At 43.1% G+C, this 27490-nt stretch overlaps 2 protein-coding genes across 6 annotated transcripts; both read left to right on the forward strand.

The window, feature by feature from the left end:
• Window positions 1–168: 168 nt before the first annotated feature.
• Window positions 169–5720, forward strand: tap2a (transporter associated with antigen processing, subunit type a). The gene is made up of 11 exons (XM_076753916.1): window positions 169–845; window positions 958–1072; window positions 1170–1300; window positions 1521–1726; window positions 2017–2214; window positions 2345–2473; window positions 2761–2949; window positions 3108–3281; window positions 3460–3619; window positions 3941–4077; window positions 4834–5720. Exons 1-11 carry the CDS (start codon window positions 335–337, stop codon window positions 5038–5040), a joined length of 2157 nt encoding a protein of 718 aa, XP_076610031.1. The 5' UTR covers window positions 169–334; the 3' UTR covers window positions 5041–5720.
• Window positions 5721–14886: 9166 nt separating this feature from the next.
• On the forward strand, window positions 14887–26759 carry brd2a (bromodomain containing 2a). Of its 5 annotated transcripts, none has more exons than XM_076755431.1 (12): window positions 14887–15124; window positions 20049–20352; window positions 20454–20591; window positions 20904–21054; window positions 21195–21394; window positions 21530–22036; window positions 22281–22409; window positions 22577–22768; window positions 22928–23190; window positions 23514–23833; window positions 24194–24322; window positions 24518–26759. In XM_076755431.1, the coding sequence occupies exons 2-12, from the start codon at window positions 20074–20076 to the stop codon at window positions 24643–24645; spliced, it is 2436 nt and encodes an 811-aa protein (XP_076611546.1). In that variant the 5' UTR covers window positions 14887–15124; window positions 20049–20073; the 3' UTR covers window positions 24646–26759. The 5 variants fall into 5 exon arrangements, with proteins under 5 accessions (XP_076611546.1, XP_076611547.1, XP_076611543.1 ...); XM_076755432.1 differs by having other exon boundaries at window positions 15117–15445; XM_076755428.1 differs by lacking the exon at window positions 14887–15124 and adding an exon at window positions 15260–15500.
• Window positions 26760–27490: the final 731 nt, after the last annotated feature.

Consider the following 27490-nt stretch of genomic DNA (forward strand, 5'->3'; position numbering starts at 1 on the left):
ACAAATCATCCTTTTATAAGATTTTTTCTGTCTTCTCTCACTGACACTGGACTTTATCACTGGAGTTTTCTTCTAGGACGAAGATGGAGTTTAGTTAGGATGATGATGATGAGGATGATGATGGTGATGATGATTACTAGTGGAAATAAATCACGTGTGTACCCACTCAGTTTAACTATCCACCATTGTCCGTCCTCAGATGTCGGTGTTGCGGTCTACAGTCGGGGTTTCTGGGAAACTCTGCTCGTGGCAGGAAATGAAACTGAAAGTGGATGAAAGCTAAAACACGGGTACTTCGACAGAGCGGTCGTACGAGGACGGTTGTCGGTGGGAAATGGCGGGCAACGCGGCAATAATGAGCAAAGTCGTTGCTTTAATTTTAGCACTTTGCGTCGACCTTTCTTTGTTTTACGCGTCGGGTTTTGTGGCGACTCGCAGCGTCTTTGGACATCTTGCGCGTCTCTGGGTATGTGCGGCTCTGCGGTGCCTGGCACTAACTGCTGTAACTCTGTTCAGCCTCGGAGACCTCAAACCGTCGCTGACTCGTTTTATAGCGACTCACAGTGTGCTGCCCGCGGTGTTTGAGACCGGCACCGAAGCGCTCTTCCATGAGGAGACCCAGTGCGGCTTCCAGGCGGATGTGCGCTGCTGGCTGATGTGCGCCGGAGCGTCGCTGGCTGCAGCACTGTTTTGGGAGATGACCATCCCGGACAGCGACGATGCGGCCGCCGGTGAAGAGAAGCAGCAGAAATCCAGAGAGCTGTTTATGAGGGTCCTGTACCTGTACAAACCCCTCTATCAGCTGTTACTTGGAGGGCTTGTGTTCTTGTCGTTGGCCGTCGTCTGTAAGTACAGCAGATGACGGTGATGATGATAATCTAATGTTGATTTGCCTTGCTGATGGTTCACCTCTTTGAATGTGTGTGTTTATGTGCATCTGTGTGTGTGTCTTCTCAGGTGAGATGTTCATCCCGTACTACACCGGGAGAGTCATTGACATCCTCGGCGGTCAGTACCAGCCAAACGAATTCATATCTGCACTCCTCCTCATGGGCCTGTACTCTCTGGGAAGGTATGGGACAGTGTCTTCCCACCACATTCGTCCATCAGCATGTTTCTGTGGCTTCTGGGTAATATCTCACTGGCTTTGTCTTGGATTGGTTGATTAGCTCTGTGAGTGCCGGCTGCAGAGGGGGTCTCCTACTTTGTGCCATCAGCGCCTACACATGCAGAGTGAAAGTCAAGCTGTTCGAGGCATTGACCAGACAGGAAATCGGATTCTTTGAGACCATAAAGACAGGTAAAGCTCTCATGATATAACACGCTCAATAATTTCTGAGTGCAGAATAAGTCAGGTCAAGGCTGGACATTGCATGTGTAAAGACGGGACATTTCAGGACAGGACAGGACAGAACAAGGCCAGACATCAAAAGCTGGCAAGACAAGATAAAAGAAACAGTACAGACTAGAACAGAACAAAAGAACATGACAGGAGATGATGTCATACATTTTCTGTACAGGTGAAATCACCTCCAGGTTGTCCAAGGACACCAACTTGATGGGAAGAACAGTGTGTCTAAATGTCAATGTGCTGCTGAGGACATTCATCAAGACACTGGGCATGATCTCCCTGATGATGAACCTCTCATGGAAGCTCACATTCCTCGTACTGATGGAGACTCCCATCACCGGCCTCATCCAGAACATCTACGACACCCACTACCAGGTAAAAACAGGTTCATAGGAGATGCTGAATTAACATTGAGATCCACACACTCATATCACCATTGTAATTGAAGCAACACTTCATTAAAAATAATTTAGCAGCTCGGTCCTCATGTCTTTCAAAAGACAAGTGGCTCTAAGAAAGACGTCTGAGCTGTATTGCTGTTTGGTGCAACCATGAAGTTTAGAAGGAAACCTTCTGTGTCTCTAATGCCAACATTTGTTTTTTAGATGTTTAATCAAAAGATCATAGAAAAAAATAAAAGTCCTTCTTCCTTATTTCTTCCTCAGAGGCTGTCCATCGCAGTGCAGGACTCAATGGCTCTGGCAAACGATGCTGCGAATGAGGCCGTGTCCAGTATCCGTGTCCTACGGAGCTTTAACACCGAAAAACACGAGGCGCGCCGCTATGACGAGCGCCTGATGGACACACACACCCTCAAGACCCGCCGGGATACTGTCAGGGCTGTTTACCTGCTCGCACGGAGGGTGAGAAGCTTGGCGTGTTTTTTTTTGGAGATCATGAGGCGTTGAGCACATCATTACTTATCACCTTTAATTTTCTTCCTCTGTGTGTGTGTGTGTGTGTGTGTGTGTGTGTGTGTGTGTGTGTGTGTAGCTGACAGGGTTGGCCATGCAGGTCTTCATGTTGTACTACGGCAGGCTGTTCATCAAGAGTGGACAGATGACCACTGGCAACCTGGTTTCCTTCATCCTCTACCAGTCGCACCTCGGAGACGACATCAGGGTATCCCATAATGCTCTGATGTGATTACAAGCGCTGAACTTTAAGTTAGTTCAGAAACAGCTTAGCAGGACGAGGCAAACTGTATTTACATAACATTTTTCATACATGAGGGAGGAGTCAATGTATGTTTAATGTGTTTAAGCGTGTCTAACCAGAAATATTGTGCCTCTTTTACACTAAGCTTAATATGAGTTCTTACAAAAACATGTATTTAACAAACTGCAGCTCTGACTCTCTGAATAAAAATGTGTTATTAAGCGATCAGTTTTTCGACTGCCGTCTTCCAGACTCTCACCTACATCTTTGGCGACATGCTGAACTCAGTGGGGGCTGCTGGGAAAGTGTTTGAGTACCTGGACCGGAAGCCTCAGGTCAGCACAGAGGGGGAACTCAAACCTGACCAGCTGAAAGGACACGTCAGCTTCCGCCGTCTCAGCTTCGCCTATCCCGCATACCCCAACAAAACAGTGCTGCAGGTGAGGCCCCAGCAGCAGGCAGACACGCAGGGGTGTGGTTTCAGTTCATGAAAAGAAACTTTGAAATCTGTCTGATAAATTAAGATTTTATGGATGAACCTTTTCATGTGGAACTGTGAAACTGTCTCATTACAATCATTGTTATTTCCCTGCTTCAGGACATTTCTTTGGAGCTGAAGGCAGGTCAGGTGACGGCTCTGGTGGGTCCATCTGGAGGAGGAAAAAGCACCTGTGCGAGTCTGCTGCAGCGATTCTATGAGCCGCAGGATGGAGAGATCCTGCTGGACGATGAATCACTGAAATCCTACGACCACCGTTTCCTCCACAAGAAGGTAGTTAATCATTGCTGCGCTCCCTGATGACGCACACCATTCTTTGATCCTCCTGTCTCAGCTCCTGTCTCAGAGAATCCTTGTCTTTTATCCGAACTGACTAATTATAAAGTTAATTTTCCAAAAAGACTTGAGTGTGAATGTTACTTTTATATAATAACACAAGCGTGTTTAACAGCTTGTGGTGGTGAACCAGGAGCCCGTGCTCTTCTCTGGCTCCATCAGAGACAACATCGCCTACGGGCTTGCTGACTGCTCATTGGATGAGATCCAGGAAGCAGCTCGCAAAGCCAACGCCCACGGCTTCATCGAGCAGTTGGAGAAAGGCTACGATACAGGTGAGCTCTTTCATCGTCCTTCACGCTGTTGTACGTGGCTGAGTGTCTGCATGCACACAGAAACCTGCTTTGAAAGAATAGGGGACGAAAATATTATTGCAGAAAGGCTCCATGATGGAAAATGTTTTCATTTTCTCTATTTAAACATTTGCTGTGGGTAAATGTGCACAATGAAGGCCAAATATACACATATAATACACCTCTAGTGTTTGAGCTTCCAGATGGTCATATCTCTCTGCGTCGGGTTTGTTTTTGAGATTTTACACCTTGAACCTCGATCTGTTTTAATTTTTTTTGTTTTTTGTAATGTCCATTTCTCAGAGGTGGGCGAGGGCGGCGGCCAGTTGTCCAAGAGCGAGCGGCAGCGGATCGCCATTGCTCGAGCTCTGGTCAGACAGCCACAGATCCTCATTCTGGATGAAATAACCAGCTCTCTGGACACTGAGAGTGAAAATAAGGTACGTCACAAGTGCTAACACAGTGGTGTCCAATCAGATCTGACTGAACACATACAGTCAGTATTTCATAGATATACAGAGGAAGAGCTGCACAAGTGTGAAAATGTGCTCGTTGCTCAGTTTATGAACTAATAAAACCAAAGAATATAAAGAATACGAGTTTTTAGTTTTCTAGTTTTTTTGTTCAAAAAGAACAAAAACAGCAAAAAAAAAAAAATTGCCTCTGAAAAGATTCATGCACAGGACTTCTGTTAAATGTGTTTTCTGCACCTGCAGAGCTCTAAACTGCACGTTGACACTGATCCTGCTACCTGTGGGCCTACTTGTGGTTAGCTGCATTGCAAAGTGTGCAGCATGTGGCACATTGAGCCTGTCAGTGAAACAAGCCAAATGTCTTTCACTGCTTCAAGGAAAAGATATTCATAACAAACTGCATTTTTTTCTTACAGATCTTGAAGAAATATGAGCCAATCATGTGATAAATAACATGATTTATCCTTTTTTTTTTAACAACATCCTGGTATTTCTGAAATCATATAAGTGAGCTTGCTAAATATTTTATGTTCATTCTGTCTTTTTTTTATGTGAAGCAGTTGGTGCGCGTGATTCCTTTGTTGTAAAGCTCCTTGAGCTGCAATTGTATGAAAGGTGTTATTATCATTATTATCCTTTAGCTTCACTTCCACCTCAAAACAGGGATGATGTTGGTCATCAGACAGTAACATGATAAATGTTTCTGTCATTGACTCTGCACAGGTTCAGCAGGCTCTCGCTAGCTGTCCCAACCAGACCGTGCTGGTGATCGCTCACAGGCTGAAGACCATTGAGAAGGCGGATCAGATCGTGGTGATCGGCGGTGGCAGAGTTCAGGAGCGAGGGACTCACCGGGAGCTGATGGACAAGAAGGGAAGCTACTACAAACTGAGGGAGAAGCTCTTCACAGAGGGGAGCTCACAGCAGTGACAAACGACCGACGCCTGTTCTGTGTGGGTGTGCTGCGTGGCGCTGATGCTAACCTGATAAAAATGTGAGAGAACAAGGCGGAGTTTATGTAAATATTTTGTATAGATAGTGAAAATTAATGGCTTTTTTTGGAAATGTCTGTATTTCAGAATGTGCGCCTTCACATCTCTTATAATGTACATCTGTTCTTATTTATTTTACAGACTCTTGAGCTTAAACTTGGTACTGTAAATTAAGTCTATTTAATTTTTGTGTAATCTTTTTCTGATGGACATTTCTCCATTCTGTGATTTTTCCATTTCATGTCCTGGTGTTTGGTAAAGATTAATAGAAGTCTGACATGACAGATGATAAACGTTCATTTATGATCAGAGTGGCCAAAGGTTGCTCTTTCTCCCATATTAAACATTGATCAGGAGCATCATGGGTCACAGATCACAGCCAGTGATCTGAGCTGACGTCAGTCAAACCGTATGTGAATGATGGATTGGTTTTCTTTTTTAAACATACATTTACACTTTGATTTAGATACAAAGTGTCCATAAACAAACATTATGAACTATAACATGGATTGTTTTTCTTTTCTTGTGCCACATCTTTATTAAATCCTTTCACCAAACACATTCGTTCAAGTGATGTCATTTAAAGATCCAATAAACATAAAGAAAAACGCTTCAACCAACATTTGATCTGATTTGTTCCACACTGAGTAAAAAGTTAATTTGATGTTTTTTTTTAATGCTAATACAAGGATGCAGTAATAATACAGTGCAGGATTTGATGCTCTAAATGTGAGAATGTGCATGTAGTTCAGCTTTTAATCGCAGTGGAAATTCTGCATTTGTAGGTTTTGTACAAATCCATCATTCATACTGTAAAGTGGGATGAAAAGAAGAGTCATATCACTTAAAAATGTCAGATGCTTCAAGTATTACTGAGCAAGCCAGTTATGAATTTGTCATCTGAGGCGTTTCTTTCGTTTTTCTAATCGCACATCAGTGTCTGTTGAGTCTTGTATTTCTGGTTTGAAGACACTTGACTGTGCGGTATGAAAGAGGTTGGGTTTTATTGTTTGAGCCGACCTGGAAAGTCCCTGTTACCAATGTCTTTTTTTTTTTTTTTTGGCAGTGATGGTTTTTGGAAAGTTGCCTGGTGACATGCACCAAAGCACCAACCCCCTCTATCGACAAAGCTCAGCACAGGCAGCAATGTCACCATTTTGTCAGGATGTCTGTGCCTCAAAATGGCGCCTGAAGTCACGCGCCTCAGAGAAGTTGGGCATTTATTTCTCCTCATTTTAAAGACATTCAGTACAGATTCTGGTTTCATACATCTGAGTGATTTGTAAAAATGTGCTGCATAATTTACACTTTGGTTTGAAGGATATGCCACAAAACCAGCTCTGTGTATTACTCTCCAGTATATTTACAACATGTCAAGTTCGAGAATTGTTTGTCGACATAACTGAGCAGCTGAAAATCATTTGCTTGATAAGAGTTTAATGAAGAGTTCGGCAACAGCTGTTTAATCCACAAGGGCAAACTAAGCAGGTAAGAAACCAGTAGACAGGCTGGATCACCAAGACTGGATGGTACCTTAGATGATCTGACACATAACTGCAGAAAGAGGGCTGGTGTATATATGAGAGTATATATGCAGGGGAGATCGTGGGGGAATGAGGAAAAGGTGACTGGCAGGAACACACTGAGGACAACCACCAAGCATTATATTAAAGAGTGAAAAAAAAAAGGAAAAAGAGCAAAAATGTGCAAAATCAAGTAGCTGCTGTGAAGATAACGTTCGCCTGTGTGGTCTACAAAGTCAGACTGCTGCTGGTATGCAAATGTCTCCTCACTGGATTCACTTGTTGGCACTGTTGGCGCTGGTTTGGATGAACTGATAAAATGTGTGGCGGTCCAGCTGAGAACGAACCTATTTCTCGTTGTTCTTTGGCAGTTTGGAGACGCACAGTTTGCACCAGGCAGTGACTCATCACGAAACTTGGCTGCCTCCCATCAGCAATACTGTGCTGCCCACTGGTTACAAAGGCACGAGGGCACAAAGGGGAAAAGCTCATGCCGAACGTTGCCGCCATCTTAGGGCGAGTCCTTCAACCACCTGAATACAAAATGGCCGACGGCGTGTGTAGAATGTTAGGAAATTAAGGCAAATTAAAGATGATACATTAACCAAACGGCTGTGCTTATCACTGTGGTGTGACAGGAAGTAGTCATGTGACCCTCAAACCTGGATGTGCATCTTTGTATACTATATATGCATGTGTGTCTTTGAGCGCGCCTGTGCCAAGCAGCTTTTGTCTAACCAGTTCAGCACCACAGCACCACAGCACGTCACCATGCTGGAAAGTCCCGTCTCTTCTTTCTTTCACTTTCGTTCTTTGTTTTCTGTGCCACACCCTGGTGACCGAATACATTCTGCTTGTGACAGTTTTTTTAGGTATGCAGCTTGTGTTGATTGTTTTCAGCAGCTGCATTCAGCAGTGATGCATTCGATTTGATATTTACAATAAATCTACCACACAGCGAGTCATATGGCAAGAACGGAGTGTGTGCATGTTCCCCTGTAGTGTCTCCATGAACATTTGAGCACTGATGGTAGCCTTCATCAGTCACACACAGGAGGCAGCTGATGAACATACATTGACCTGAGTGTCTGTTCAATTACAGGATATCTTTTCTTTCCACCACATCTGACAGAATACTGCTGTAGCTGCTGGAGGTCGAGCTAGTTTGTATACTTTACTATCTTATATACAGTTCGGTACTTTAACCATGTTAGAAGTTAAGAGTGGGAATCACTGTGGTAAAACTTCTACCAGCTCAGAGACAATCTGAACGATCTCAAGAGGCCTCAACTTGACACTGTTTTAGTGTCAGGTGTCACAAGAGAAAAGGTTGGAAACAAGAAGTTTAATCTTTAACAGTGAATTAAATTTCATAAAGTGATGTATCTGTTTAATATACCGTATAATAGTATCTGTGAAGCACTAAAATGACTCTAAATATAAATGCAAACGTAGTGAAGCAGCGTAAAATGTACATGAAAATTGTACTTATGCACAGCACTTGAGTAAATGTGCTTTCCACCACTGCCAGTAAATACCTTTAATTAGGTCAGGTGTGCAACAGAATCAAAGTCGTAACTTTTATACATAACAGCTAACAATCAGGGGCATCAGAAGGCATGAAAGGACTGAGTGTACACGAGGGCCCGCGAAGATATTCAGATGAGGGACTGTGGATGTGGGGAGGCCCCAGCCAACACTGACACAGAGGAACTGAACTCCAAATCAAAAGTGAGCCACTTCAAGAGGAAACGGAGTCACTTGACCGATTAGCTTTACTGTAACATCACACTTGTCTCTCTTCTCCTCTTAAAAGCAAAAGTAATAAAAAGAGGGAACAGACGCAGCGTGACGTACAACAGAAACGACACCGATGGAGCTTCTTCTCCTACCTCATTTCTTTTTGTTTGACAGATGTGGGAGAATTGAATTAACTGACAGGGGAGAATGTTAGTGGATAGTCTGAAAAGTAAAAAAGATCAGGCGAATTTAATGACGTTGGAGAATAAAGTGATTTGTATATGTCACATGATCATGACACCACATACCTCCACTGTGCAGTCAGTTTAAACTTATTGTCTCATCGCAGGTAAACCCCCCGTCCTTCTGTGAATCCCCTAACTTCCCCTGGGAGAGTGTGGCATCAAGCAGTTAATGTGTGGTTTCCTCACTTAATGATTAAAAAAAAAAATAAAAAAATTAAACACTGGCGACGTGATCAGTTCAGGGAAGTCCCAGTTTATGGACGAAGATTACATGAAATGATGGGCGGACAGAAACTGATCTTAGGTCAGCTAAAAATACCTTTCATCAATGTAACAGCGCCCCAGCAGGTTTTATTGGGCACATTTACCAACAGCCATGTGATTTCGTGTAAGCAGTCAGCCTGACAGACTGGTTTAAGATGGGGAATCTCAGCTGAAGGTGGAAACAGTGCCTTTGACTGCCATCAAGTGGGAGCAACACAAGTCTGCAGTTTTCAGCTGCTGGACAGTCCCCCTGTCACCACATCACTCTCTTAAAGACAGACAGCTTAACGGGGATTCAGAGGTTTAAGTTTAGACCAGAACAGCCAGATTCAGGGTCTCTAGCGGTACGGCGGGAGGGTGACATCGTTTTCTAAAACCTGAGCTGTGACAAAGAGCGTTTCTAAGATCTCAGGCGCTCTCACCAAGTCAACCAGCACCCACGTGACTTCCTGTAACTCACTGTCTTTGCTGAAGATAGAAATAATAGATGCTGAGTGCCCCCAAGTGGAATAAAATAAGAAAAGAATAAAATGATGTGTTGTAATAACACAGACATGAAAAATTAAAAGGAATTCAAAATAGAGTCAGTATATATGTACATTATATACAGACGTGTATAAGAAGAACGATGCCTTTAGATGGACGACTCAGTTTCTCAAAGGGAAAATTTTTGTTTTGCACCTTGTAGGATATGGATAATAAAACGCAGTGTTTTGTACCATTACACAGTAGAAAATATATAACACAGTAAAAATAATATGGGAAAAAAACAGTAATACTGCACAGGGTATTCAATCTAAGCACTTTCTGACACATTTTATCCGTGACTTGTGCTGTATAAATAACATTTATCATCACTGTTATTACCTTAACTGCCCTTATTTAAAAGTATAGCTTCACACTTTTTCAAGTCTATCTTAAAACAATGGTCAGGTTTCCCATATTAACATTAAAACAGCTGTAATCTTTCACCTTGTTCCCACCAGCCATTACAAAACCCTTTGCTGATGTGCTTTCCATGTAATGGGTGTAAGACAAAATCCAAAGACCTCGTTCTGTGTAAAAACATATTCTAAAGTTGATCTGAAGCGAATATGAAAAGCCATGTTTGCAGAGAGAGTCACACAAGTTCAGTACTAAACTTTGTGCTAAGAGGACTTTGGAAGCTGTAACAGTGTCCGAGTGTCACAATGCATCATGCAAAAATTACATGTACATATTTTATTACACTTAAAATCATTTTGAGCTGTAATTTGAGAAGTAAGAATTATAATCATGTTTTTGTAAGTTTTTTCTGGCCACATGGTGTGAAACATTAGTTCAAACAGCACTGCATGAACACTGGCACTGTTCTGTTTGCTCAGGATCAAACCATGATGCCAGGCCTCCGCTGGTCAGCTGCTTTGGGTTTCAGTGTCCCACTCTAACAGCGCTGATGTAGACAAAATACACGTTCACGTTTTACATCATCATGTACATCATTTAGCTCAACTGCAGGCATTTACAGTTACATGTGGCCGCACGTAGTTTCTTCTAAAACGTCGATTTCTTTCTTGTGATGTTGAACTTTGTGGCCACCAGGTGGCGACATAACACAACATACGTCCATAACATGAACTGTAGTAACCTGGAGTGTTCAATAGATGGCACATTTAAATAGCAGTCCAGCCTGGTAACTCACTGGATTTTAGGTCTCATTCACACCTGCTGCTGGAAAGGAAAAATGTGTGTGTAGTTTTTTTTTTTTTTTTTTTTTAGTATTCCTGTAAAACCAGATTAGACAGTCTGAGTAATATAACCCCTTTTCAATAACACCTGGGCAGATGTTCTCTCCCCATGCTGTCACTAATTAGGACTAATCCCCGAACACAAGATCATCCTTGATTAAAAGCAATCTTAATTCCAGGACGAGGTTTGAGATCATCTGTTTTCACGGAAGCAGCATTTGACACCGTCTGCTGAGTCCTGATCCGATCAACAGCTATGACAGCACCTGCTGCACCTGCCTCATATCTACATATATACTTGTGTGCTAAGTGTTTTCACACAGCTCTTATTTCTGACAAGTTTGTGGGTTTTTAAACCTCAAAAAACACCAAAGTGTATAATGATCTAAGGAGCCATGTGCACAATAACCAGGTGTTTGACGTGAATGGACTGAAGTGAAGGTGAAGATGTAGTTTAGAGGGATTATGAGGAAAGATTCGCTTCCTGCTGAGTTTCAGTGATTCCTCATGCAAACAAAAATACAGTCCTTAAATGAAGTTTGTGGCTTTCCTCAGACTTACAGTCATAACATTCATCTGTTGAGTAAATATTAAGGTCTTTTGTCCAAAATGTTTGGAAAAGGAAATCACTTGTTCTAAATATCAGTCACTCAGCATCATCTCACCTCAGCAGGGACGAATAAAGCGGTGGAGGTATGAGAGACTTTCACAGGACGAGCAGCTGGAGACCCTGAAAGTTTTCCTCCTGCAGCGTTCTGTGGAGGAGATGAAGGAGCAGCACACACACACACACACACACACACACACACACACACACACACACACACACACACACACACACACACACACTTGTCTTGCCTTTTCTTACTTTCTGTTTTTCTGTCTCTTCATGCCAAACAGTAACAGCAACATTACAGCACAGCAAAGGCTCAGAGGCACATGCTACAAAAGAGATTACACATGTAGGATTAGGAAGGATGGTAATCTTAATCTCATTTCATGTCAGTGATCATCTTTGTCGATTTTATCTGTACCAGTGTGCTGTCAAATGCAATCACATAAGAAATACTTACAACTGCAATACACCGGTCACAGTATTGATAACCTTTTTCTTTATTAGATTTGCTCTCTCTCTCTCTCTCCCTCTGTCTTTCTCTCTTGCCAAAGTAGGTAGAAAATAAAAACAATGTACAATGTAACGAAGTACTTACATTGTACATGCCCTCTCTCTCTCTTTCTCTCTCTCTCTCTCTCTCTCTCTCTCTCTCTCTCTCTTTCTCTCTCTCTCTCTCTCTCTCTCTCTCTCTCTTTCTCTCTCTCTCTCTCTCTCTCTCTCTCTCTCTCTCTCTCTCTTTCTCTCTCTCTCTCTCTCTCTCTCTCTCTCTCTCTCTCTCTCGTCTCTCCCTCTCGCCCTCCATTCAGATGGAAATCCCACCCTGTTGTCCCTGCTTCCTTTTTTGAGAGAATAATGAAGTGTCCCTCTCAGGTTCACACATTTACAACTCATTTTGCATGACTGCATAATTAAGCAGCAGTTGTTTTCCTGGACTTGGATAGTTTCCTTCTGGGAACTGTGCCGCCCGTGAGCTTTGGTTTTCAAAGGCAAAAGCATCATTTCAAAATGAGAAAAACGAAGATAGAGCAGTACAAGTATGACGCTTCAAACTTTAAATAGCCTTTTCTGTTAAGGTGCACTGTTTCTTGCAGTAACATGAAAGAAAACAGTTGTCAATCCAGGTGAGGAGTCAAACAAAAGACAACTTTAACTGAACCTACTGTTGGCTTTGATTGGAGACCTGCAGGTTTTTGCCTCTGTATGTCACACACTTGCCCATGTCTGACTTAGCTCTCAAAAGTGAGAGCTAACAGGGTAATGTGAACACTGTGTAGGACTATCAGTATTTTGAATTGCTGTATGGGATAAATACTACTTTGAGTCTGCTTATTTGGTACCAACTAGAGCCTTTCATGCTACAAATGTGCACATGCCGTAATGTTCATTGGATAAGAGCCACAAAAATACACTTAATTGATGAGACTTTTTTTTGAGGGGGGACAACAGAACACAATGTGAAGAAAACAGGTGCGTTTTTGTGTAAGTAAAGCAAACAATAACACACTGGGATGCAAATGAAAATAGCTGGGAATGAAAGATCAGCATGCCAGTGTCAAGAGCCGTGATTCCATGTAGAAAACGCGATCATGATCACACATATGAAAGTCTGCACGCTTGTAAGACAATTTTCCAGAGAGAATGTGACGTTCAAGAGGCGACAACACAACAACACTCCTGAATAGGAGCCGACCTTTAATGCTCAGTGTTCTTCTGCATCTGAAAGCTGCTGCTTTCATCAGCTGGCAAAGGCACTGCTGTTGCTAAGGCAGGCTTACCAGCTATAGTCAGAGAAAGTGAACGACTGAGGCAGAGCTGTAGAAATACAGGGTCGTGCAAACAAGGCAATCACACAAAATACCTAATAATCACAGTACATTAATGCTGGTACACTCCATTTATGACAGCAGGCTTATACAAACACCATGAAATCAATCATCAGTCATTGGCTTGAAACAGGTTACTGTAGATTTGTAAAGCTGGCAGCCTGTGACTCAGGACTGAGGTGTTGTGAGGGAGTGAGCTTCCTTGCCAACCATTTCTGGACTGATTGTCATCATGTGACAAGCTGATGCAGCCAAGCACTAAAAAAACAGAGGGACACACAGGGAGAGAGGGAAAGAGTACCACTGATGAGTCAGAGGAGGCTGATTCTGACGTAATCTGCCAGCCCCTCCCTCCTCCCAGTCCCCCGTGTGATGGGCTGCTCCCGGTTATTCAGGTCAGATCCCGTTTCATTGTAAAATACAGCAGCACAACATATTGTGCACTTTGTCTGGCTACAGATGAGTGAATGATCCGCAATGTTTGTCTCGCCCATACTGACAATTCTTCTTCAGGCTTTTATTGATTATTTTCATAGCAACAGTGAGAAAAGTGACGACAGAAACTCCTCAAACAAGACAGTGAAATGTGCATGTTTATTCGTTTATCATACTATGTTGTAGAAATATAAATGAAAGAAATCCAGGAAAAACATAAATTACATTATCTCTCTCTATATATGTAGTATTTACATATGCTGTTTATGTTGATGTGTGTACGTCTTCCCAGGAATCCACAACAGAAACATCTATACACACATGCAGTATTACCTATTCAGACCTGCGCAGTACGGCTGAAACACACCCTGGAAAACCAATAAAAACATCTGGTCACAGCCTGGAAGTGCAAACGCATGATCACATGAACGTTCATGTTCAATAGTCCAAGATAAAAAAAAAGAGTGAAACAAAACAGGATGAGACATGAGACTATAAGCTTGTCTCAGTGTAACTTTGCTCATGGTCACTCTTTTGTTGTGGGTCTCAGCTGTCTGCAAAATCACGGTTCATCCGTCAGCCATCAGTCACGTCATCAGGCTGTGCTGAAGTATTTAAGAACAAAAGCAAGTTAACAGGCACATTTCACATCCTGACCGGCTGCCATCTTTGATTCAAATAAACAGTCCTCCTCAAATCTTGAATTATAAAACACAAATGAAGAATAATATTCAAAACAACTGGTTTTAAATTTCATTTGGGAAGGAGTCAGAGTACTACACCCGATTCTCTGAAAACTGGACGTCACAGTCTTGAGTTTCTTGACTGTAAATTTAGAGGTGACACCAGCTTGTGGTTTATTAGAAATGAAAGGTGAGATTTTCACTCTCACCTTTTCACACATCAAACTGTCATACATGCTTTCATTTGATATCTGTTCTTCTTCATGGCTGTTTTACGGTCATCCGAATGTGTCCCTCTGGCTGTGTATTTGTTTATTTAATCACTCAGATTGGTCTTAATTATCAGAATCAGAATCTGCTTTATTGGCCAAGTATGTTTGCACATACAAGAAATCTGACTCCGGTTTAAACATTGCACTCAATAAACTTGCATAGAAAAAAGAGACTGTAATAAGTTAGGTTGTGCAAAAAATATGAAAGAAAGAAAGAAAGAAGAATGGATGAAAATGAAATGAAAGAAAAATAAAAGCTACACAAAGAACAATGAGGCAATAAACTATAGAAAATGCAATTTCTTATTTATTATTGCCTGACACCTTCCTCTTCAGGTAAAGTTCATCATGTCCCAGCATTCACCATGTGGAACAAAAAACAAAAAAACCAACACGAAACCGCTCACAGATCAGCCTCTTGCGTCCACAGTGCATTGCTGGCAGGGGCGCATGCGCAGTAATTCGTGTTGCAACGTACACAGAGATCGACGGCAGTCGCCATCTGGAGAAAAAAGGACATTTCTAATCGTTTAGAGACAAACTGGGAGACTACGCATGAGCTGTAAAGGATCACTGCGAGCAGAAACGGATTACAACAGGAGAATTTGGGGAAATGGCGCAATCAATAGTCCTAAAATCGTTTTCGTCACGTGGTTAAGCATGACCAATCGGAGCGAGCCAAGTCCAGTCGAAAGTATGCTCTTTGTTCGGATATTTTGCCAACTTTATTCCCTAATCTGAGCCTAATACTTGGTATAAATCACACGGTGTGGATATGGAGGGACGTTTTCATGAGAACGGATACGCCGTGGATACGTTTGGTTGCCTTTTTGGTGGAATGCCACGTGTTCAAGTTTTGCTAAAGAGTGCGCGGAGGCTTTGAGGCTGATTTCATCACATGACTCCCCTCCCCCACCCGGCGCAGGGCATGGGGGAAGAAGGCGGACATGTTTGAGGGAAATGTGTTGGTTAAAAAGTATCGAGGTGGAAGACAAGAAGATTGTTTTGAAGAAAGGTTTCGCATTATTTGGGATTTACCAGTCGACATTTGTGTTTACTTTAAATTCAAGGTTTTTATGTCATACTTTGAAAATATTTCTTTGTCTTTTGGACAATTTAACTTTACATTTTAACCGTCTACTTCGTGGTTTTCTTTTTCTATTTTTTAGAGCATGAAGTTATAGAAACAGTACAGATATTTAATATCAGATGACCTAGTGTTACTTCACATCGTTAATTTGAGTGACATTGTAAGGAATTTGTAACCTTGGTGTGGGGGATGGGCGCATGTGGTTAGGTAACCATTTTGTGTGGTTGTCGAATTTGTAAAGTGTCGTTCGCTTTTAAAGATACGAATTCTTGTAAGGGTTTACTCGTTTGGGAGTTTTTTTAGTTGTATAATTTCAAAACAGATTTCGTTCAGTCTCGTTTGTAAACTTCAAAGGTTAGTGGTAGTTGCATTTTTAAACCCATGCTGGATTTTTCTTTGTGATATTCTTAATCGCGTTAATTAACGTCATTGTCAGGGTGATTGTCTAATCAGTTGTGTTGAGCAAAAGCAGCCTTTGCTCTGATCAAATGGAGTTTTGAGGTCAGTGAGGAAAACTGCTGTGTCATTCAGTGAATAGGTGGTAGTTCTTATTACCCTGCTAGGTGTGGTCTTTTCACTGTTTCCTGAGGTGAATCGGGCTGACAGCCTTACTGTGATACATTCAGTTAGAATTGCAAGGTTGGATTTGATCCTAGTCCTGCTTTGCTGTTTGTGAGCCACAGAGGCCTTGTTTGGTCGTTGTTCTCATATTGCGGCCTTGATCTGCAGCAGATGGACGCTACTTATTTGCGTTGTGCTTGTAAGCGAAATATATGTAGCATTTTGTGTGTTTTTAAGATTTACCTCCCTTTCATTGTGAGTTATTACAACGTAATATATTGTGTCACTGTACTCAAAGATGGCGGCGGTACGTGTCTTCTGAAAGACACAACTGGGGAGCTCGTGGGGAGAGGCCATGAGACTTCGCTCTTCAGGGGTACGCGTGATCCAGTGGAATAGCCAATAGGCTTCTTGGTATTTACCCTGGAAGCCCGCGTTGCAACCGTATTGACCAATCCCTGTCGTCGCTTTGCATACGTTGACGTAATGTAATATGATAAGGAGGAGGGTGGCCTCGGTGCCCTCGCGTTTTGTGTAGGATTATGTTGAGGAACCAGTTACAGACAGCACTTCTGTAATACTGAATAGGCTGGGCCAATAGTAACGTGCAATTGCCTTGACGGACAGCAGAAACTTGCGAATAGGTTGGCCTGAAAGATTGGCAGGGAAGCCACAGGATCAAGGGGTGTGGTGACTTTGACCGACATTCTAAGTAGCGAATAGAAACTCCGAGGGCGTGGACAATCTGAGGTAGTCTATCCAATAGGGTGGATGGTTGGTCTATAAATGAACGGGTGTAGTCGCAGCGTCGCCATTTCAACGAAGCAGATTAAAGGAGTTCGCAGTGGCGGGGAGCGGAGCAAACTGACGAACAGAGACGGATCCAGGTCCGAGTCTAGCTAAAAACAGAATCCGGATCCATCCTGATGGATATGGCTGTTAACCCGCTCCTTGACAGGTATCTACCGGTAAAATTGACTCTCAGCTTTCCATCAGAGGGAATATTGTAGACATTTGTCATGATTTTTTTTTTCAAAAATATCTTTGCTGGCACCCTATGTTTGCCGTAATACGAGCGGAGGAGGGAAATGGACACTGAATGGCTGCAGGAAGGAGCTTGTCGCGTCGTTGAAGGGATTAGACGCGAGATTCATATTGAGGAAATAAAAATGTGTTTTCGAGTTGCCAGTTAACAAGCTGCGACTGTTGTTCGCAGTGCTCCGGCGCCATCTTCGGAGCGCCTCTGCCGTTGGCCGCTCTCTCCCGCTGCCTGGCAGTTGGTGCTAGCATTGCTAGCATTAGCTTCTCAAGACCGCAGCGTTTTTCAGTACAATAGCTGCTTGGTCGCTCCCTCGCGCCTTGCTCTGTTTACATAAAAGGAATTTTAGCGTAAACGCGCTGATCTAAACAACCTGACAAGGTACGTTAACAACGTAAACGACATGTCATGAAGCGTTGTCATGTATGCTAGCGAATGGCAAGCCTTTGCGAACACGAGCTGGATTACTGTTGATAGGTTGTAGTAGTTATAGAGACAGATGAGCGCGGTCGCACCGGCATTATTGCCTGTTGTCCGGTTGTTATTGTAGCCATGTGACAGCCGGGCGTTGGGTGATCACTTGTACAACGATATGGTAGCGCGAGGGCTCCATGGGTGTTTCAGTTGGTTGCCTGGTTACATCGCTCAGTGCCACTCAACCCAAGCTAGGTTAAACTTCCATTGTGGTAAACACGCAACGATCATTTATATTCTAACTACTAATATAAATTTACTGTATTTAGTATGAAGTGTCTTGTTTTTTGTTTTTGTTTTCCCTTAGACACGCATACCGCATTTTATTGTCGGAGTTACAGCTAACATAAAAGATGTTTTTGTTTAGTGTTGTTAATGTTATGTACATGATTACTTTCCTTTTTAATAATAAAGTACACTAACTGTCAAATGTGTTTCCAAAAGTTGTATCATTCAAAACAGATTGCTTTACCATCAATTGTTCAAATAGATTTAATATTTCTATCACATTTCCTGTTTATGGCCTCACTGTTTATACAGTGGCAGCTAAGTGTAACCAACTCATATCCTGAGTATACTCATTGTATATGGAAGAATTTTGTATAGGAGTAGGGTGGAGTAGTGCAGATATGCTTCAAAGACCAGTGGTACAGGTCACAGACAACTTGCCAGTGCTGTCCCATGGGATCCACCATTTACAGCATGATGCAAACACAGTAATTCTTAACAGTATTTGCATCACTTGCTTCAAGGTCAGCCCAAAGAGAAACGCTCTTGATGGGCAGACAAACCTGTTTGGAGGTCAGATTTCAAGGAACACACATCAATGACAATGCAAATAAGTGGACAGCAGACGTGGACTAGCTTTGGTGCTTTTTGTCCACCAGATGACCCTAAATGCCCACGGTAGCTCTTGAAACAGGGTTTGCAGTGTCAGTAGGTCAGTGGAGATGAGCTATGGTGAGTTCATGATAGTGACGACAGATGATCAGTCATTTTTGTTCAAGGAAATGCATTACTTTGTGATTGTGGTGTGTTTATTATATATATAAACACACAGAAATACATTGTCATTAAGTTCTAATGGGAGCATATTAAATGTTTTTTAGTGTCCTGGGTAGCCATGTGTATATATGGCAACAATTCTCATCAAATATTGGAATAAGTAATGGTGACACCCACAGTTTGTGGTGGTATGGGTGTGAAATGGTACTGAGTTTGACTTTTCAGTGCTGCTGAGAAGCGGCACTATTAGTAGTGTGTATCTGCATGCTAGGGAGTCTAAATTTCACAGGGTTGCTGTAATACCAGTTTCAGTTTTGCTTGCTGTATTTTACTTGACTTGTGATTGTCCCACTGCAGAAACAGTCTTCCTAGGTATGATGAAAGTGTTTTTAGGCATATTACTGCTTGCTGGTTTCTAATGATGGCGTTAAAACATGGCATACCAACTCTAACAGGACAGCAGGAGCTCCGTCTGCTAATTTTAACTAGTCTTCATACATTCCAGGTTATAGATACGTTTTAAAGGCATGTGACTCATTTTATATACTCTAGTCTTGCTTGCATTGTGGAAACTTAGCCACCGATTAACTCTGATTACCGATTAACTTAACAAGCTGCGGTGGTCAACAGAGCCCCAGAAGTGCACAGCACAGCAGGATGTTTACTTTAGAGATCATTAGCATCACAGTGGCTGGTACTTAATCAGTTTCAGACAATTACTGTAAATTTCTGGGCGTGTTGTGGGCATTTCAGTTGGAACAGTCTAGAACGGACTGGCCATTTCTGTAACATCCACCCACAGTCGTTTGGGAGAGCATTTTTTCTACAGGGAAAGGGGGGTGGAGTTTCTGTTGCTTTAATCTGTGAGATAGGCCGAGAGAAGAGGAAGCGGTAGTCATGCCTGTTCTCCTGGGACGGAGAGTGCTGATTTGGCAGACGTATATTCCAAGTCTGCTGAGTAACATTTGAAATGTGTGACTGCGTGCCTTGTGAAGGGATTTATGCTGTGCTCTATGCTTGTGCAGTGTGGGTTTTATGATATAGAGTATAAGCCAACATGTGAACATTATTATATCAGGATTACCTAACAAGACAATAACCCCAGGAGTTACAGGAGGGAGTATATACAATAAGTGTTTCTACAAGTGTTAGGAGAGTAATTATTTCAGTTGATATTTGTTTTATATATTTTTTTAGTATCATATATTTTTTTTAATTGCTGACAGCTGTTGAGTTATGGATACATACCCCAAAACAGGGCAAATTAAGTCTTCTGTTGCAGCTCCATATTCATTTTGAGTTCCTGCAAATGCAGGCAGTGTACCTGACTTCTTTAATGAGACTGATGAACAGCACACGGAGAGCATAAGAAACTAGTAGATATCTATCTGGCATCATTCTAACAGCCTGTGCCAAATAGTTAATTGGACTTTCTACTACTCTCTACAGCTCTCACGTCGGGGAGATTGGCATAATGGGAGTCACAACAATGGACCAGAGTTCTGGCACAGCAGGGAAACGCATCCGGAAACCTTCGCTGCTCTATGAGGGCTTTGAGAGTCCTGGGATGCCCCCCCTCAATCAGATGGCAAATTTGGGACCACCACAGCCCCAGGTGAAAGATCCCAGCCGACAGGGGAAGATGACCAACCAACTTCAGTTCCTACAGAAAGTCCTGCTTAAGTCTTTGTGGAGGCACCACTTTGCCTGGCCCTTCCACGAACCCGTAGATGCGGTCAAGCTCAGCCTGCCTGTAAGTGCCAATGCCATGCCACTTAGCCAAGTCATCAATTTGTCTGTAAAGGTCTTTTCCTACGTTATCTTCAATTTTCTTGACTTTGTGTTTCCCCTCAGGACTATCATAAGATCATCAAAACTCCCATGGACATGGGCACTATTAAAAGGAGACTGGAAAATAACTACTACCGCAGTGCCAGTGAGTGCATGCAAGACTTCAACACCATGTTCACCAACTGCTACATTTACAACAAGGTAAGACTATGTGTGTGTGTGTGTGTGTGTGAGAGCCTAGCCTTGGCAAACATCTTGATTATTGTAGACATTACAGCCTTTATAAAATCTAATATGAATCAAATGAGTCATCTTGAGCTGTTGACTGATGCTGGTTCAGATGCAAAATGTTATCAAAGTGAAGCCACCACTTTGTAAAATTTAGTTTAAATTTTGTAAGAGTATTTGGGGAAACTTATGGAATTATTGTGTGTAGAAAAGTGTTTTTGACTTGAACTGCATACAACTGTCTCTGCTGTCGTTAACATTTTGTCTGAATATTCGCCTTTGTAGCCTACAGATGACATAGTGCTGATGGCTCAGTCTCTGGAGAAGGCATTCCTGCAGAAAGTGGCTCAGATGCCCCAGGAGGAGCTAGAGCTGCCGCCCCCCCCTCCGCGGAGCAAACCGGGCAAACCTGGCAGAAAAGGCCGGGGTACTGCAGGTGAGCAGTGGCTAATACAGCCAGACATGCTAACAATCTTCACACAAAAGAACATGCATATAATCTTTGTTCCTGGTCATTTGTTTTTCTGAATATGCCTCCCTTCTGCTCTTCTCCCCTCCTGACCCTCTCTCTGCCAGTCTCTGGAGGAGTGACAACAGCTCATCAGGTTCCAGCTGTCTCCCAGTCAGCGTACTCACCTCCCACCCCCGAAACACCTGACTCCATCCTCTCAACTCCCCCGCAGACACTTCTGACCAAGAGCCTGCCGCCTTCCCTTCCGACTGAACAAAGCATCCCAACAATCACGGGTCTGCCTCCCACACAGCCCACTGCTAAGGTAATGGTCAACATTTGACATTTTGCGTTTTTATAGGCACAGTTTAACAGTATTTTGGATAAAATTAATGAAGATCACCAACTGAGCAACACCCTTCTCTGACTCAACATCTCTTTGTTTTGTCTCCAACCACAGAAAAAAGGTGTGAAGAGGAAAGCAGACACAACTACCCCAACCACTGTAGCCATGCCCATCATGAGCACCATGGGTGTCAGCGGAATCAGCCTGGGGATGGGTGGTGGGCACAACTCCCCACTCACCCTTACTTCTCTGGGGGTGGACCACAACTCCAGTCTGGGGATGAGCCAGGGCCTCAGCCTCAGCCAGGGCATGGCCATAGGTATGGGCTGTGGAACAGTAATGATGGGTACCAAAGGAACAGCAGGGGCCAGGAGAGGAGTGAGCGGACGACCCATCAAGCCCCCCAAGAAAGATTTACCAGATTCCATGCTGCCACCGCCGGTGCGCCGCAGCAAGCTTGGCCCTCAGCTGCGCTACTGCAATGGTGTGCTGAAGGAGCTGCTGTCAAAGAAGCATGCAGCTTACGCCTGGCCCTTCTACAAGCCCGTCGACGCCTCCTCGCTCGGCCTTCACGACTACCACGACATCATTAAGCAGCCCATGGACCTCAGCACCATCAAGGTACTTGCCTTAGAAAACACACACAACTCTCTGCATTTGTTAGAACAGAGGAGCGGGGGGTTGCCCTTTTTGAAAATGTCCCAAATATTGCAAAAATGGAAGCTGGATGGACATCTGGTGTAGCCCCCCTTTACCTTTTCAGGTGTTTTTTTTCTGGTGGAGAATGGGTGTGACACCAGGCAATAGCCGATTTCTGAAATACAGTATTTAGCTAAAATGTCGTCTTCTCTCTTGTCATCTTTAGCGGAAGATGGACAGCAGAGACTACCGTGACTCCCAGCAGTTCTCCGCTGATGTGAGACTGATGTTCTCCAACTGCTACAAATACAACCCACCTGATCATGATGTGGTGGCAATGGCCCGAAAACTTCAGGTAATTACTTATTCCAGTGATACCAGTTTACCAATTGTAGTTTTTGCGTAAGCATAGTTCAGTTCCACTTGCTCCTCTTCTCCTCCTTCCCTCACTGCTGTCTCCTTCAAATCACCAGTGTTCTTGTTTTTAAACTCTTTCACTCACATGCTGTTCAATTCTTTCAGGACGTCTTTGAGTTCTGCTTTGCTAAGATGCCAGATGAGCCTCCAGCACCCCAGAGCTCCTCGTCCTCCTCATCCTCCTCCTCATCGTCATCTGAGAGCGAGCTTAGCAGCGAAAGCGAGGAGAGCGAGAGCAGTCCCAGCTCTGACTCTGAGGAGGAGAGAGCAAACCGGCTGGCAGAGCTGCAGGAACAGGTTTGTGCTCCAGTATATGCACTGACACATTAAAGCAGGAAACCAGAAATTCAACAAAATGTTCAAATACAAGTTTTTGTGGTATTGACGTCATATTCTAATTTTGCTATATCCTGTTCTTGGTATTCTGTTGACTATCTGTCTGTCTTTCCCCTTCAGCTAAAAGCCGTACATGAGCAGCTCACTGCGCTCTCCCAGGGCCCCATCGTCAAACCCAAGAAAAAGAAAGAGAAGAAGGACAAGAAAAAGAAGAAGAAGGTAGAAAAAGAGAAGCATCGGAGGATAGAGGAAGAGCTGCCGCCTGTTAAACCAGCCAAGGCTCCCAAAATCACCAAGACTCCAAAACCCAAGAGCACCCGGGCAACTGCGTGTCCCGTAATACCGATTAAGAAAGCGCCAAGCAAGAAAAACAACAAGAGCAAGTGAGTACTGACACCTACTGGACATGGTTGGGACTGAAAGTATGTGCAGCAAGCAATTTGCTGGGGCCCCAGAAATTTAGCAAGAACTCCCAGAAGGGCCTTGCTCTCACAGGAAGGCAGACAGAATACTACATATTGTAAGATTTAAATAAACAAATGGTTAGAGTAGTTTTAAATAAGTGTCAGAAGTAAGCAAAAAGGATATCATTCATAGTCCAACTATGTAAAGTCAAAGGTTCTTATGTTTATCTAACTTTGTGGGTTAGAATAGATGCTCCCTGTCATCTTTTAACAGTCTCTCCACCCATCCTGTCTTCCCCCAGATCCAAAAAAGGCAGCATGACGTTTAGCATGCCTCAGCCGGTCCACGATCCCATAGTCAGTCACTTTGACTCAGATGAAGAGGAGGAGACGGCACCCATGTCGTACGATGAGAAGCGTCAACTCAGCCTGGACATCAACAAGCTGCCCGGTGAGAAGCTGGGCCGCGTCGTTTACATCATCCAGTCCCGCGAGCCCTCGCTCCGAGACACCAACCCAGAGGAGATTGAGATAGACTTTGAGACACTGAAGCCATCGACGCTGCGGGAGCTGGAGAGATACGTCATGACGTGTCTGAGGAAGAAACCTCGAAAGCCATACGGTTAGTAGAAGGACAAAAACATGAAATAAATATTGTTTTAGGCCCATAATCCAGAATTAGCGTGGTAGAATGAAAAAATGGTCATGCTCTGAAGTTTCATGGTTCTTGTCATTTTGGGGATTTGTGCATGTTCTGGCCCAGTGTTTGGTTTAAAAAGTGCTAGGATCAGTATAAAATACAAATTCTGTTATTAATTAAAAGAAGCTCAGAGCCTCAGTGCTGTGGCCTTTAAACACTACAGCTAAGCAATATATATATAAATATAAATATTCAGTGTGGTCTGTCAGCTGCAGGTCTTTGATAAAGTAGTACAGTGCCTCAGTATCTTACTGGTATTGTTACTTGTCTGTTTGTATGCAGCAAGTAAAAACAACATTGCTGGTAAATCCCGGGAAGAGCTCGCTCTGGAGAAACAAATGGAGCTGGAGAGAAGGCTGATGGACGTCAGTGGTCAGCTCAACTCTGGAAAGAAGCCTCCTAAGACCAAACGTAAGTTCCCCGTGCTCTTAAAGAGGATAGTGTTACAGGAAGAAGTCCTCAAAGCAGTGATTGAACATGTTTTCGAAAATGGTGGAAGATGGTTGTGTCAAACTTCATATATTATTGAAAAACATTTTCAGCTGTTCTATCAAGGAAGTGCAGCATCTTTCTGTTGTCTTGATTGTGTGTGTTTGTTCTCTCCAGCAGAGAAACCTACAACAGAGACACACACCCAGCCGTCACGTCTCAGCGCCAGCAGCTCCTCCTCGGACTCGTCTTCATCATCATCTTCCTCCTCATCCTCAGACACAAGCGACTCAGACTCTGGCTGAGAGGCGTAGGGTTTCTGGTCGAGAAAGGGTCCTATGAGGGGCCCCGAGCGTTTCACTTCCCACTGCGTGGATCGAACTGCAGTCGAGCTACTGACGATGGAGCCGCAGGACGGATCGGACGAGACCAGCACGAGGCAGAACTGGTCTGACTCAACAAGTGTCCAACCAGAGACGAGAGAGATGGAGCTTTCCCTGCACTCAGCTCATTCATCCAATCCTGTCCTGGACACACAAGTTGAGGATGGATGAATGGATGGATGGAAAGAGGGGAGACTCGTTGCTGTTCTCTGGAGGACTGGCCTTGTTGGGCAGAGCGAGGGATGCTCCATCTCCTGCGAAAACAAAAAAAACAAAAAAACGGAGAAGAGCGAAGCATGCGTTGGAGGGATAAGGGTGCTAGAGCCAGAATCTGTCTTACTTCTGGAGATAATTTCCCTTCTTCCCGTGCTCTCTGTCTTTATGCTGTATAGATAAGGTGTACAGTTATATAAATATCTATTTTTCTTTTATAAAGAAGCATTTTATGGAGCTAATTTATTCCCTCATTCGGGGAAAGATGAACTGGTGTGGGCGGAGTTGTGTTTTAGTTTGTGTTTAGATTTTTTTTTCTCGAGTGACAGAAGGTAGAGGGGAAACACGTGTGTGTGTGTGTGTGTGTGTGTGTGTGTGTGTGTGTGAGTGTGAGAGAGAGTGAGTGAGTGAGTGAATGAATGAATGTGTCACGTATGTGTTTGCATGCACATATGGGAGTGTGAGATCCGGCACCACAAGTGCAGCCTTGTGAAGTTCCTCATAGTTTTGACGCAGGCGTTGAAAATCAGTCTGCACGCAGAAGCACCTTGGTTCAGTGGAATACAGAATGCATGCAATACAGAGCAGCTGACAAACATCTGCATACCATGTACTACTTTACTGCATCCTCGTGTACTCATGTTCCTGTTTGAAAGGGTTAGCCACTGTACAGAAATGTGACCCAGTGACACATCAGTTTCTACATGAATATTTCTGTTCCCATGTGTGCTGTCTTTTTTTCTTTTCCTCCATTTCTCTGTAAAACGTTGCTTTTTTTTTTTTCTTCTTGTGACCAATCTGCTAATAAATTGTGAGGACGTGTCTTGTCCGCTCACCTGTGCCCAAATAACATCTTGGTTCTTTGGTTTTCTTTTGCCGCTGAGGTCTGTTTGACTCGAGTCACAAAACATCTGACTAGACTTCTTGAAGTTGCAAGAAAAAGGTTTTGCTGGTTTTTACATTTGATATTTATTCAAGGAAGTGAAGCCTTCTGGGTTGATTTCCCATGGACCATCACTTCTTAACACCGCGGTGTCACAGCAGCAGAACTGCTGTCGTTGACACTGCTTGGCCTTTGAGATCCATGGCAGCTGAACGTTTTGTTTTCTGCACTGAGTTTTGTTTCAGAGTAAGTTTCCTTGTTTGTGATTTAAATGTTAGTAACTCCAGGTTCTCACCAGCAGCTTTAGGCTGTGGATGGTGAGACCTCCTCTTCTTTAGCCTCTCTGAGGGTTTTTGTTTTCTTTGAAGGAAAGTAATGCGGCTGGTGAAAACATGAAAGTGGCTTTTTAAATTTTGGGATCCAGCAGTCAGTTTAACCCGTAGACAAAAAAAGATGGTTTAATGTTGTAATAACAATGCACTGTTTGTTTGGTGGTGCTACTAAACAGGTTTGTGGTGTAGGTGAGGTGTGTGTCCTTTCTGTTCTTTTAAAATCGCCTGTGGCTTGAGATTGAAGTATTGTATGTTTGAAACTTATTTATAAGGAATTTGAATGGAAATGCATTTTTTTCATAATACTGAAAGTAATCAAACGCTTTTAAGTCAACGTCTACTCTTTGAAATATGCACAGATTTAACTGTCAGGATTGTAGAAGTGTACATATTTTACAGTCTCAACCTTTGAGCATGTTTTCGTTTTTCCTTTCAGTAACTTAAAGCCTTTTCTGTCCAGCGAAGGTTTTTTTGGGGGGCTACTCCAGAGTTGTCAGTCTTACTTTTCTGAAGTTTGTCAGAAATCTAAATGCCTCTGTACTTGACTCCATCGTTTCATCTGAACACCTGTATATAAATAAACTGGGACATGTTCATCTTTTCACTGACTGGGGGGGTATTTTCTTTTCAGATGGTGTGACTTGAGGAACATACTGGGCTCATACAAATTGTAGGAATGTTGTCACATGAGATGACAACCCTTTGAAAAAAGTTACAAAATGCATTAAAATGTAGAGTTTGTGCTGTCCTGTCCTACCCTTCCCCTATTTGTTCCTGGGCTGCTGTCATATACCTGTATGACAGGTGGGGGATCAGAGATGTATTGGATGAGTATTGGAGAGAGAGAGAAAAAAAAAAACATTGGAAGATGGGATCTGTCTGGGACGAGGACCACAACTGCTCTTTTATAATCTATTGCCATATTTAAAGTTGGCATTAAGCATTTTTTTTTTTTTTAAACCTGAGGCATGATACTGAGTGTTAAAATACAGTTTATGGTAGGAGCGCCAGTATGTTTATTTTTGACAGAATCCATTTCAGTCATATTTATATTGATTTAGTAATGTTGCTGATCTATGAAGACATAGCTGGGTGTTTCACCACAGCTGTTGATAGAAATTAAGATTTCTGTGTGCCAGCACATCTTTGAGCGCTGCATGTGTTGTGCCGCATAGATATGAAATGTATTATATATGTCTGGTTATGCAAAGTATAAAACTTGTATAAGACCAAAGCGTGTTCATTACTTCAGTTTGTCTCATATTCCAGCAGGAGTTCAACTTTCATCGGTGCAAGTGCTCACTTTCCATAAAATCCTCTTGCAAGATTAAACAGTGGA

The sequence above is a fragment of the Chaetodon auriga genome, chromosome 17 (assembly GCF_051107435.1).
Source record: "Chaetodon auriga isolate fChaAug3 chromosome 17, fChaAug3.hap1, whole genome shotgun sequence".
Lineage (NCBI taxonomy): Eukaryota > Metazoa > Chordata > Actinopteri > Chaetodontiformes > Chaetodontidae > Chaetodon > Chaetodon auriga.